General features: G+C 51.4%; 1 protein-coding gene across 1 annotated transcript in view; it reads right to left on the bottom strand.

Annotated features, from left to right (window-relative positions):
- The window catches only part of LOC123727907 (cilia- and flagella-associated protein 47), a 27462-nt gene that overhangs the window by 2541 nt on the left and 12421 nt on the right, over positions 1-12500 (bottom strand). The window contains exons 3-8 of the mRNA XM_045698252.1: positions 12232-12442; positions 11983-12091; positions 10640-10866; positions 9439-9580; positions 9146-9339; positions 8058-8153 (exon numbers count right to left, since the gene is read on the bottom strand). Of these exons, the coding sequence (XP_045554208.1) occupies positions 8058-8153; positions 9146-9339; positions 9439-9580; positions 10640-10738 (531 nt within the window). The 5' untranslated portion in view covers positions 10739-10866; positions 11983-12091; positions 12232-12442. The remainder of the gene's footprint in view (positions 1-8057; positions 8154-9145; positions 9340-9438; positions 9581-10639; positions 10867-11982; positions 12092-12231; positions 12443-12500) is intronic.

Here is a 12500-nt window from a genome sequence, read left to right as displayed (position 1 = left end):
TAGACTGTCACAGACCCACCCACGGGGATAGACAGAAACACCTACATATGTAGACTGTCACAGACCCACCCACGGGGACAGACAGAAACACCTACATATGTAGACTGTCACAGACCCACCCACGGGGACAGACAGAAACACCTACATATGTAGACTGTCACAGACCCACCCACGGGGATAGACAGAAACACCTACATATGTAGACTGTCACAGACCCACCCACGGGGATAGACAGAAACACCTACATATGTAGACTGTCACAGACCCACCCACGGGGATAGACAGAAACACCTACATATGTAGACTGTCACAGACCCACCCACGGGGATAGACAGAAACACCTACATATGTAGACTGTCACAGACCCACCCACGGGGATAGACAGAAACACCTACATATGTAGACTGTCACAGACCCACCCACGAGGATAGACAGAAACACCTACATATGTAGACTGTCACAGACCCACCCACGAGGATAGACAGAAACACCTACATATGTAGACTGTCACAGACCCACCCACGAGGATAGACAGAAACACCTACATATGTAGACTGTCACAGACCCACCCACGAGGATAGACAGAAACACCTACATATGTAGACTGTCACAGACCCACCCACGAGGATAGACAGAAACACCTACATATGTAGACTGTCACAGACCCACCCACGAGGATAGACAGAAACACCTACATATGTAGACTGTCACAGACCCACCCACGGGGATAGACAGAAACACCTACATATGTAGACTGTCACAGACCCACCCACGAGGATAGACAGAAACACCTACATATGTAGACTGTCACAGACCCACCCACGAGGACAGACAGAAACACCTACATATGTAGACTGTCACAGACCCACCCACGGGGACAGACAGAAACACCTACATATGTAGACTGTCACAGACCCACCCACGGGGATAGACAGAAACACCTACATATGTAGACTGTCACAGACCCACCCACGGGGATAGACAGAAACACCTACATATGTAGACTGTCACAGACCCACCCACGGGGATAGACAGAAACACCTACATATGTAGACTGTCACAGACCCACCCACGGGGATAGACAGAAACACCTACATATGTAGACTGTCACAGACCCACCCACGGGTTTAGACAGAAACACCTACATATGTAGACTGTCACAGACCCACCCACGGGGATAGACAGAAACACCTACATATGTAGACTGTCACAGACCCACCCACGAGGACAGACAGAAACACCTACATATGTAGACTGTCACAGACCCACCCACGAGGACAGACAGAAACACCTACATATGTAGACTGTCACAGACCCACCCACGAGGACAGACAGAAACACCTACATATGTAGACTGTCACAGACCCACCCACGAGGACAGACAGAAACACCTACATATGTAGACTGTCACAGACCCACCCACGAGGATAGACAGAAACACCTACATATGTAGACTGTCACAGACCCACCCACGAGGATAGACAGAAACACCTACATATGTAGACTGTCACAGACCCACCCACGAGGATAGACAGAAACACCTACATATGTAGACTGTCACAGACCCACCCACGAGGATAGACAGAAACACCTACATATGTAGACTGTCACAGACCCACCCACGAGGATAGACAGAAACACCTACATATGTAGACTGTCACAGACCCACCCACGGGGATAGACAGAAACACCTACATATGTAGACTGTCACAGACCCACCCACGAGGATAGACAGAAACACCTACATATGTAGACTGTCACAGACCCACCCACGAGGACAGACAGAAACACCTACATATGTAGACTGTCACAGACCCACCCACGGGGATAGACAGAAACACCTACATATGTAGACTGTCACAGACCCACCCACGGGGATAGACAGAAACACCTACATATGTAGACTGTCACAGACCCACCCACGGGGATAGACAGAAACACCTACATATGTAGACTGTCACAGACCCACCCACGGGGATAGACAGAAACACCTACATATGTAGACTGTCACAGACCCACCCACGGGGATAGACAGAAACACCTACATATGTAGACTGTCACAGACCCACCCACGAGGATAGACAGAAACACCTACATATGTAGACTGTCACAGACCCACCCACGGGGATAGACAGAAACACCTACATATGTAGACTGTCACAGACCCACCCACGAGGACAGACAGAAACACCTACATATGTAGACTGTCACAGACCCACCCACGAGGATAGACAGAAACACCTACATATGTAGACTGTCACAGACCCACCCACGAGGATAGACAGAAACACCTACATATGTAGACTGTCACAGACCCACCCACGAGGATAGACAGAAACACCTACATATGTAGACTGTCACAGACCCACCCACGGGGATAGACAGAAACACCTACATATGTAGACTGTCACAGACCCACCCACGAGGATAGACAGAAACACCTACATATGTAGACTGTCACAGACCCACCCACGAGGACAGACAGAAACACCTACATATGTAGACTGTCACAGACCCATCAAATAAGGTCCTATTTCTTTTGACTGTTTCCAGGGGTTCAGAAACAAAGAGAGACTGCTTTATAATGGGCTTATCAGGCCTTCCAGACAGATAGAGAAAGAGAGAAAGAGAGAGAGACAGAGAGGTGGGGGGAAAGAGAGAGATAGATAGAGAGGGGAGAGGGAAAGAGAGAGTGAGAGGCAGAGAGAGAGCGAGGGGGGAGGGAGAGAGAGAGAGAGAGAGGGGGAGAGGGAGAGAGAGAGGGTGAGAGACAGAGAGGGGGGGTGGGGGAGAGGGAGAAAGAGAGAGATAGAGAGATATAGACAGAGAGAGTGCGTGATAGATAGAGAGAGAGCGATATATATATATATATATATATATATATATATATATATATATAGAGAGAGAGAGAGAGAGAGAGAGAGAGAGAGAGAGAGAGAGAGAGAGAGAGATAGAAAGAGATGCTGTGTCATGTATCAATCCAGACTGTGAACAAAACAACTCAACTCTAAAGCTATCAACTGTCCACTCTACCTCAGTTGACCTCAGTTGACGAGATACACAAACTAAGGAACAATAGACACAGATATAGGCTCTCTCCTTCTACAGACAAAAGGTAGAAGTGTAGTATAAATGTCCAATGATTCATCACTCATTACCTGGACTCAACGGGGTTTAAAAAGACAGCTGACAGGAAAGTGATATATCAACCAAGTTGACAGCAAGTGGAGCTGTTAGCATGGTAACATACTGTATATGCCATTGAGCAGACCTTATACCCAGATAAGTGGATCCACTTTTAGTATGTGACTGGAATACCTGTGGGAACTGAACCGAGGACGAATGGATGGAGGTAAAACAGGCCAGGAGGATTCCTGTCTCCTCAGTCGCCTTCATGCAGGGAGGTAGTATTGCTGCTAATCCTGGTAATCCTCTGCCCCACTCTCTCTATATCTCCCTCCCTCTCCCTGTCCCTCTATCTCCCCCACTCTCTCTATATCTCTCTCCCTCTCCCTGTCTCTCTATCTCCCCCACTCTCTCTATATCTCTCTCCCTCTCCCTGTCTCTCTAACTATCTCCCCCACTCTCTCTATATCTCTCTCCCTCTCCCTGTCCCTCTATCTCCCCCACTCTCTATATATCTCTCTCCCTCTCCCTGTCTCTCTAACTATCTCCCCCACTCTCTCTATATCTCTCTCCCTCTCCCTGTCCCTCTATCTCCCCCACTCTCTCTATATCTCTCTCCCTCTCCCTGTTCCTCTATCTCCCCCACTCTCTCTATATCTCTCTCCCTCTCCCTGTCCCTCTATCTCCCCCACTCTCTCTATATCTCTCTCCCTCTAACTATCTCCCCCACTCTCTCTATATCTCTCTCCCTCTAACTATCTCCCCCACTCTCTCTATATCTCTCTCCCTCTAACTATCTCCCCCACTCTCTCTATATCTCTCTCCCTTTCCCTGTCCCTCTAACTATCTCCCCCACTCTCTCTATATCTCTCTCCCTTTCCCTGTCCCTCTAACTATCTCCCCCACTCTCTCTATATCTCTCTCCCTTTCCCTGTCCCTCTAACTATCTCCCCCACTCTCTCTATATCTCTCTCCCTTTCCCTGTCCCTCTAACTATCTCCCCCACTCTCTCTATATCTCTCTCCCTCTCCCTGTCTCTCTAACTATCTCCCCCAATCTCTCTATATCTCTCTCCCTCTCCCTGTCCCTCTATCTCCCCCACTCTCTCTATATCTCTCTCCCTCTCCCTGTCCCTCTAACCATCTCCCCCACTCTCTCTATATCTCTCTCCCTCTCCCTGTCCCTCTATCTCCCCCACTCTCTCTATATCTCTCTCCCTCTCCTTGTCCCTCTAACTATCTCCCCCACTCTCTCTATATATCTCTCCCTCTCCCTATCTCCCCCACTCTCTCTATATCTCTCTCCCTCTAACTATCTCCCCCACTCTCTCTATATCTCTCTCCCTCTAACTATCTCCCCCCACTCTCTCTATATCTCTCTCCCTCTCCCTGTCCCTCTATCTCCCCCCACTCTCTCTATATCTCTCTCCCTCTCCTTGTCCCTCTAACTATCTCCCCCACTCTCTCTATATATCTCTCCCTCTCCCTATCTCCCCCACTCTCTCTATATCTCTCTCCCTCTCCCTGTTCCTCTATCTCCCCCACTCTCTCTATATCTCTCTCCCTCTAACTATCTCCCCCACTCTCTCTATATCTCTCTCCCTTTCCCTGTCCCTCTAACTATCTCCCCCCACTCTCTCTATATCTCTCTCCCTCTCCCTGTCCCTCTATCTCCCCCACTCTCTCTATATCTCTCTCCCTCTAACTATCTCCCCCACTCTCTCTATATCTCTCTCCCTCTCCCTGTTCCTCAAACTATCTCCCCCACTCTCTCTATATCTCACTCCCTCTCCCTGTCCCTCTAACTATCTCCCCCACTCTCTCTATCTCTACGGCAACCAGTTGGATGTGCATATTTGATCTTTTTCATTGGTGCAGATGAAGACACAGTGACGTTGTAGAGGATGGTGTAAAGTGGGCCTCACCTGAACAGCACAGTGCACAGCCAGCACCTTCAGGGGAGGAGCAGGTTCAAATATGACCTCTATAGAGAACCACACCTCATATTGCCAGGACTGATTACCTGTTCCTAGCTGAACCGAGGACAAATGGATGGAGGTAAAACAGGCCAGGAGGATTCCTGTCTCCTCAGTCGCCTTCATGCAGGGAGGTAGTATTGCTGCTAATCCTGGTAATCCTCTGCCCCACTCTCTCTATATCTCCCTCCCTCTCCCTGTCCCTCTATCTCCCCCACTCTCTCTATATCTCTCTCCCTCTCCCTGTCTCTCTATCTCCCCCACTCTCTCTATATCTCTCTCCCTCTCCCTGTCCCTCTATCTCCCCCACTCTCTCTATATCTCTCTCCCTCTCCCTGTCCCTCTATCTCCCCCACTCTCTCTATATCTCCCTCCCTCTCCCTGTCCCTCTATCTCCCCCACTCTCTCTATATCTCCCTCCCTCTCCCTGTCCCTCTATCTCCCCCACTCTCTATATATCTCTCTCCCTCTCCCTGTCTCTCTAACTATCTCCCCCACTCTCTCTATATCTCTCTCCCTCTCCCTGTCCCTCTATCTCCCCCACTCTCTATATATCTCTCTCCCTCTCCCTGTCTCTCTAACTATCTCCCCCACTCTCTCTATATCTCCCTCCCTCTCCCTGTCCCTCTATCTCCCCCCACTCTCTCTATATCTCTCTCCCTCTCCCTGTCTCTCTATCTCCCCCCACTCTCTCTATATCTCTCTCCCTCTCCCTGTCCCTCTATCTCCCCCACTCTCTCTATATCTCTCTCCCTCTCCCTGTCCCTCTAACCATCTCCCCCACTCTCTCTATATCTCTCTCCCTCTCCCTGTCCCTCTATCTCCCCCACTCTCTCTATATCTCTCTCCCTCTCCTTGTCCCTCTAACTATCTCCCCCACTCTCTCTATATATCTCTCCCTCTCCCTATCTCCCCCACTCTCTCTATATCTCTCTCCCTCTAACTATCTCCCCCACTCTCTCTATATCTCTCTCCCTCTCCCTGTCTCTCTATCTCCCCCACTCTCTCTATATCTCTCTCCCTCTCCCTGTCCCTCTATCTCCCCCACTCTCTCTATATCTCTCTCCCTTTCCCTGTCCCTCTAACTATCTCCCCCACTCTCTCTATATCTCTCTCCCTCTCCTTGTCCCTCTAACTATCTCCCCCCACTCTCTCTATATCTCTCTCCCTCTCCCTGTCCCTCTATCTCCCCCACTCTCTATATATCTCTCTCCCTCTCCCTGTCCCTCTAACCATCTCCCCCACTCTCTCTATATCTCTCTCCCTCTAACTATCTCCCCCCACTCTCTCTATATCTCTCTCCCTCTAACTATCTCCCCCACTCTCTCTATATCTCTCTCCCTCTCCCTGTCCCTCTAACTATCTCCCCCACTCTCTCTATATCTCTCTCCCTCTCCCTGTCCCTCTAACTATCTCCCCCACTCTCTCTATATCTCTCTCCCTCTAACTATCTCCCCCACTCTCTCTATATCTCTCTCCCTCTCCCTGTCCCTCCAACTATCTCCCCCACTCTCTCTATATCTCTCTCCCTCTCCTTCTCCCTCTAACTATCTCCCCCACTCTTTCTATATCTCTCTCCCTGTCCCTCTAACTATCTCCCCCACTCTCTCTATATCTCTCTCCCTCTCCCTCTCCCTCTAACTATCTCCCCCACTCTCTCTATATCTCTCTCCCTGTCTCTCTAACTATCTCCCCCACTCTCTCTATATCTCTCTCCCTCTCCCTGTTCCTCAAACTATCTCCCCCACTCTCTCTATATCTCTCTCCCTCTCCCTCTCCCTCTAACTATCTCCCCCACTCTCTCTATATCTCTCTCCCTCTAACTATCTCCCCCACTCTCTCTATATCTCTCTCCCTCTAACTATCTCCCCCACTCTCTCTATATCTCTCTCCCTTTCCCTGTCCCTCTAACTATCTCCCCCACTCTCTCTATATTTCTCTCCCTCTCCCTGTCCCTCTATCTCCCCCACTCTCTCTATATCTCTCTCCCTCTCCCTGTCCCTCTAACTATCTCCCCCACTCTCTCTATATCTCTCTCCCTCTCCCTGTTCCTCAAACTATCTCCCCCACTCTCTCTATATCTCTCTCCCTCTCCCTGTCCCTCTAACTATCTCCCCCACTCTCTCTATATCTCCCCCACTCTCTCTATATCTCTCTCCCTCTAACTATCTCCCCCACTCTCTCTATATATCTCTCCCTCTCCCTGTCCCTCTAACTATCTCCCCCACTCTCTCTATATCTCTCTCCCTCTCCTTCTCCCTCTAACTATCTCCCCCACTCTCTCTATATCTCTCTCCCTGTCCCTCTAACTATCTCCCCCACTCTCTCTATATCTCTCTCCCTCTCCCTCTCCCTCTAACTATCTCCCCCACTCTCTCTACATCTCTCTCCCTGTCTCTCTAACTATCTCCCCCACTCTCTCTATATCTCTCTCCCTCTCCCTGTCCCTCTAACTATCTCCCCCTCTCTCTATATCTCTCTCCCTCTCCCTGTTCCTCAAACTATCTCCCCCACTCTCTATATATCTCTCTCCCTCTCCCTGTTCCTCAAACTATCTCCCCCACTCTCTCTATATCTCTCTCCCTCTAACTATCTCCCCCACTCTCTCTATATCTCTCTCTCTCTCCATCTAACTATCTCCCCCACTCTCTCTCTATATCTCTCTCCCTCTCCCTCTAACTATCTCCCCCACTCTGTCTATATCTCTCTCCCTCTCCCTCTAACTATCTCCCCCACTCTCTCTATATCTCTCCCTCTCCCTGTCCCTCTATCTCTCCCTCTCTCTCTCTCTCCTTGTCAAAAAGTGAAGGGAGAGGGTAAGGAAGGACAGAGAGAAGAGAGGGAAGCAGGAGGCGGAAGAGGAGGAAGATGAGTAGGCGGAGCAGGAGGAGGGGGATGAGTGTATTACGGTGACGATGCTCTGTGTGGTGGGTCTAAAGGTAAGGGGGTAACAGACCTTCTCCCCGGCCCGTATGTATACCACAGGAAGGCCGTAGAAGCCACAGCCACTAACCAAGCCTCGCAGACGCCAGTCCTGTCTGCTCTCATTGATCTGGAGAGAATAGAGGAAAGATGAGACAAACACACACATGCAGACACACACATCCTATTTTCCCTAACCCTAACCCTAATTCTAACCCTAACTCCTAACCCTAATTCTAACCCTAACCCTAATGCTAATTCTAACCCCAACCCTAACTCCTAACCCTAATGCTAATTCTAACCCTAATGCTAATTCTAACCCTAACCCTAACCCTAATGCTAATTCTAACCCCAACCCTAACTCCTAACCCTAATTCTAACCCTAACTCCTAACCCTAATTCTAACCCTAACTCCTAACCCTAATTCTAACCCTAACCCTAATGCTAATTCTAACCCCAACTGTAAATCCTAACCCGAATTCTAACCCCAACCCTAACTCCTAACCCTAATTCTAACCCTAACCCTAATGCTAATTCTAACCCTAATTCTAACCCTAACCCTAACCCTAATTCTAACCCTAATGTTAATTCTAACACCAACCCTAACTCCTAACCCTAATGCTAATTCTAACCCCAACCCTAACTCCTAACCCTAATGCTAATTCTAAACCTAACCCAAACCCAAACCCAACCCCAAAGCCTAAATTAGCCTTTGTCCTCATGTGGACCTGGGAAATGTCCCCACGAGGGAGAATTTTCCTTGTTTTACTATCCTTGTGGAGACTTCTGGGGATTTACAGTACCCACGAGGATAGTAATACAAGCCCACACACACCCAACACACACACCCAACACACACAACACAACTCTTCAGCCACTCCAGAGCACAAAGCCTGCCACCTCCACCTCTTCCTCCTCCTCCTCCTCCTCTTCTCTCCTTCCCATCTCTCCTCCTCCTCCACCTCCTCCTCCTCCTCTCTCCTTCCCATCTCTCCTCCTCCTCCACCTCGTCCTCCTCCTCCTTCACCTCTTCCTCCTCCTCTCTCCTCCTACTCCTTCCCCTCTCTTCTCTTCGTCCTCCTCCTTCTTCCCCTCTCTTCCCCTCTCTCCTCCTCCACCTACCAGAGGGATGTCCTGAGTGACAGACAGGTGAGCGGGCGTGGTGAACTCTAGCTGGGCGTGGTCTCCCTCTGCGGTAACCACGGCTTCCAGCAGGTGGACTCTGATGTCACGCCACGACTGCAGAACCAGCTGGCACCGGAACCGACCGGCCACGTGGGCATGGAACCTCAGTGGCACCATCACCACCTCAGAGTCTGGACAGAGAGGGGAGGGGGATAGGAGTGTGTGTGTGTGTGTGTGTGTGTGTGTGTGTGTGTGTGTGTGTGTGTGTGTGTGTGTGTGTGTGTGTGTACCTGTGAGGTTGTCCTGTGTGACCTGTGCGTCCCTGGCCACAGGCAGAGTGATGGTATGAGGCAGGAGGAAGTGTTCCGGTAGAGAAACCTCCACACTGTACTCTACCACCTGGGACTGGACTGGACCATAGACCAGGAGGGACTGGAGGAGAGGAGAGAGACGGTAAGACTGGACTGGACAATGGACCAGGAGGGACTGGACCATGGACCAGGAGGGACTGGAGGAGAGGGGGAGAGGAGAGAGAAGGTAAGACTGGACTGGACCATGGACCAGGAGGGACTGGAGGAGAGGAGAGAGACGGTAAGACTGGACTGGACTAGGGACCAGGAGGGACTGGAGGAGAGGAGAGAGAAGGTAAGACTGGACTGGACCAGGGACCAGGAGGGACTGGAGGAGAGGGGGAGAGGAGAGAGAAGGTAAGACTGGACTGGACCATGGACCAGGAGGGACTGGAGGAGAGGAGAGAGACGGTAAGACTGGACTGGACCAGGAGGGACTGGAGGAGAGGGGGAGAGGAGAGAGAAGGTAAGACTGGACTGGACCAGGGACCAGGAGGGACTGGAGGAGAGGAGAGAGACGGTAAGACTGGACTGGACTGGACCACCCCCTCTCCTCCAGTCCCTCCTGGTCCCTGGTCCAGTCCAGAGACGGTAAGACTGGACTGGACCATGGACCAGGAGGGACTGGAGGAGAGGGGGAGAGGAGAGAAGGTAAGACTGGACTGGACCAGGGACCAGGAGGGACTGGAGGAGAGGAGAGAGACGGTAAGACTGGACTGGACCATGGACCAGGAGGGACTGGAGGAGAGGGGGAGAGGAGAGAAGGTAAGACTGGACTGGACCAGGGACCAGGAGGGACTGGAGGAGAGGGGGAGAGGAGAGAGAAGGTAAGACTGGACTGGACCATGGACCAGGAGGGACTGGAGGAGAGGGGGAGAGGAGAGAGAAGGTAAGACTGGACTGGACTGGACCAGGAGGGACTGGAGGAGAGGAGAAAGACGGTAAGACTGGACTGGACTGGACCAGGAGGGACTGGAGGAGAGGAGAGAGACGGTAAGACTGGACTGGACCATGGACCAGGAGGGACTGGAGGAGAGGGGGAGAGGAGAGAGAAGGTAAGACTGGACTGGACTGGACCAGGAGGGACTGGAGGAGAGGAGAGAGACGGTAAGACTGGAGTGTGTGTGTGTCTACAGTCTACCTGTGAGGAGGTGAGGGCAGCGGCCGCCACCCCGGCCCGGACGGTGCTGCTGTTCAGAGTGTGTGTGAGGCTTCGCCTCTTCTTCTCCACAGGGCTCATCCTCTGCTGCCCCACGGTGGCCAGCGCCCGCTCCCACAGCCCGTTAACCAGGGGGACACACACCACCTCATCCAGGGTGCTGCCCACGCCGCAACGCAGGTTCACCGCAGACCTGGGATCAGCACCATCTAGCAGACACACAGGGCATACGGAAACACACACAGACCTGGGATCAGCACCATCTAGCAGACACACAGGGCATACGGAAACACACACAGACCTGGGATCAGCACCATCTAGCAGACACACAGGGCATACGGAAACACACACAGACCTGGGATCAGCACCATCTAGCAGACACACAGGGCATACGGAAACACACACAGACCTGGGATCAGCACCATCTAGCAGACACACAGGGCATACGGAAACACACACAGACCTGGGATCAGCACCAGCTAGCAGACACACAGGGCATACGGAAACACACACAGACCTGGGATCAGCACCAGCTAGCAGACACACAGGGCATACGGAAACACACACAGACCTGGGATCAGCACCATCTAGCAGACACACAGGGCATACGGAAACACACACAGACCTGGGATCAGCACCATCTAGCAGACACACAGGGCATACGGAAACACACACAGACCTGGGATCAGCACCATCTAGCAGACACACAGGGCATACGGAAACACACACAGACCTGGGATCAGCACCATCTAGCAGACACACAGGGCATACGGAAACACACACAGACCTGGGATCAGCACCATCTAGCAGACACACAGGGCATACGGAAACACACACAGACCTGGGATCAGCACCAGCTAGCAGACACACAGGGCATACGGAAACACACACAGACCTGGGATCAGCACCAGCTAGCAGACACACAGGGCATACGGAAACACACACAGGCCTGGGATCAGCACCATCTAGCAGACACACAGGGCATACGGAAACACACACAGACCTGGGATCAGCACCATCTAGCAGACACACAGGGCATACGGAAACACACACAGACCTGGGATCAGCACCATCTAGCAGACACACAGGGCATACGGAAACACACACAGGCCTGGGATCAGCACCAGCTAGCAGACACACAGGGCATACGGAAACACACACAGGCCTGGGATCAGCACCACATGGACAGATTTTTCACGTAGTCAGCTCGGGGTTTCGAACCTCCGACCTTTCGGTTACTGGCCCAACGCTCATTAAAGCTAGGCAACCTGCCGCCTCAGTACAGTCATTATGACTCTGCAGATGTGTTCAGTACCAGTACTCACCAGAGGTGGCGCTGCTAACATGGACTACATTAGGACTGGGCTTTGTGGTCAGAGGGGAGGGCAGGGGAAGATCTGCTGTCCCCTCCACTAGATACACCTGCTCACCAACCTACACAGACAAAACACACCTATAATCAACAACACACATTATCCAGGTTACATTTAAACACACACACACACACACACACACACACACACACACACACACACACACACACACACACACACACACACACAGGCCCCGTCTACCTGCTGGCTGACTAGCAGGACGGAGCAGTGTCTTTTCCCCAGGTGGAAGGGCAGGAAGTGGAGCTCTATGGTTTGTGTCTGTCCAGCCGCCAGACTCCTGACAGGACTGAAGAACTCAGTCACACCACACTCATCAGCAGGATCACAGTGAAGGTCACTGTCCTCCCACTCACCACAGTCAGTTCCACCATTCAACCTATCTGTAGAGAGACTGATACAGACACAGAGACTATTTGCACATATTTATAACACTGTATATAGACATAATA

The sequence above is a fragment of the Salmo salar genome, chromosome ssa16, assembly GCF_905237065.1.
Source record: "Salmo salar chromosome ssa16, Ssal_v3.1, whole genome shotgun sequence".
Taxonomy (NCBI): Eukaryota; Metazoa; Chordata; class Actinopteri; order Salmoniformes; family Salmonidae; genus Salmo; species Salmo salar.
This window is presented reverse-complemented; position numbering and strand designations above follow the sequence as displayed.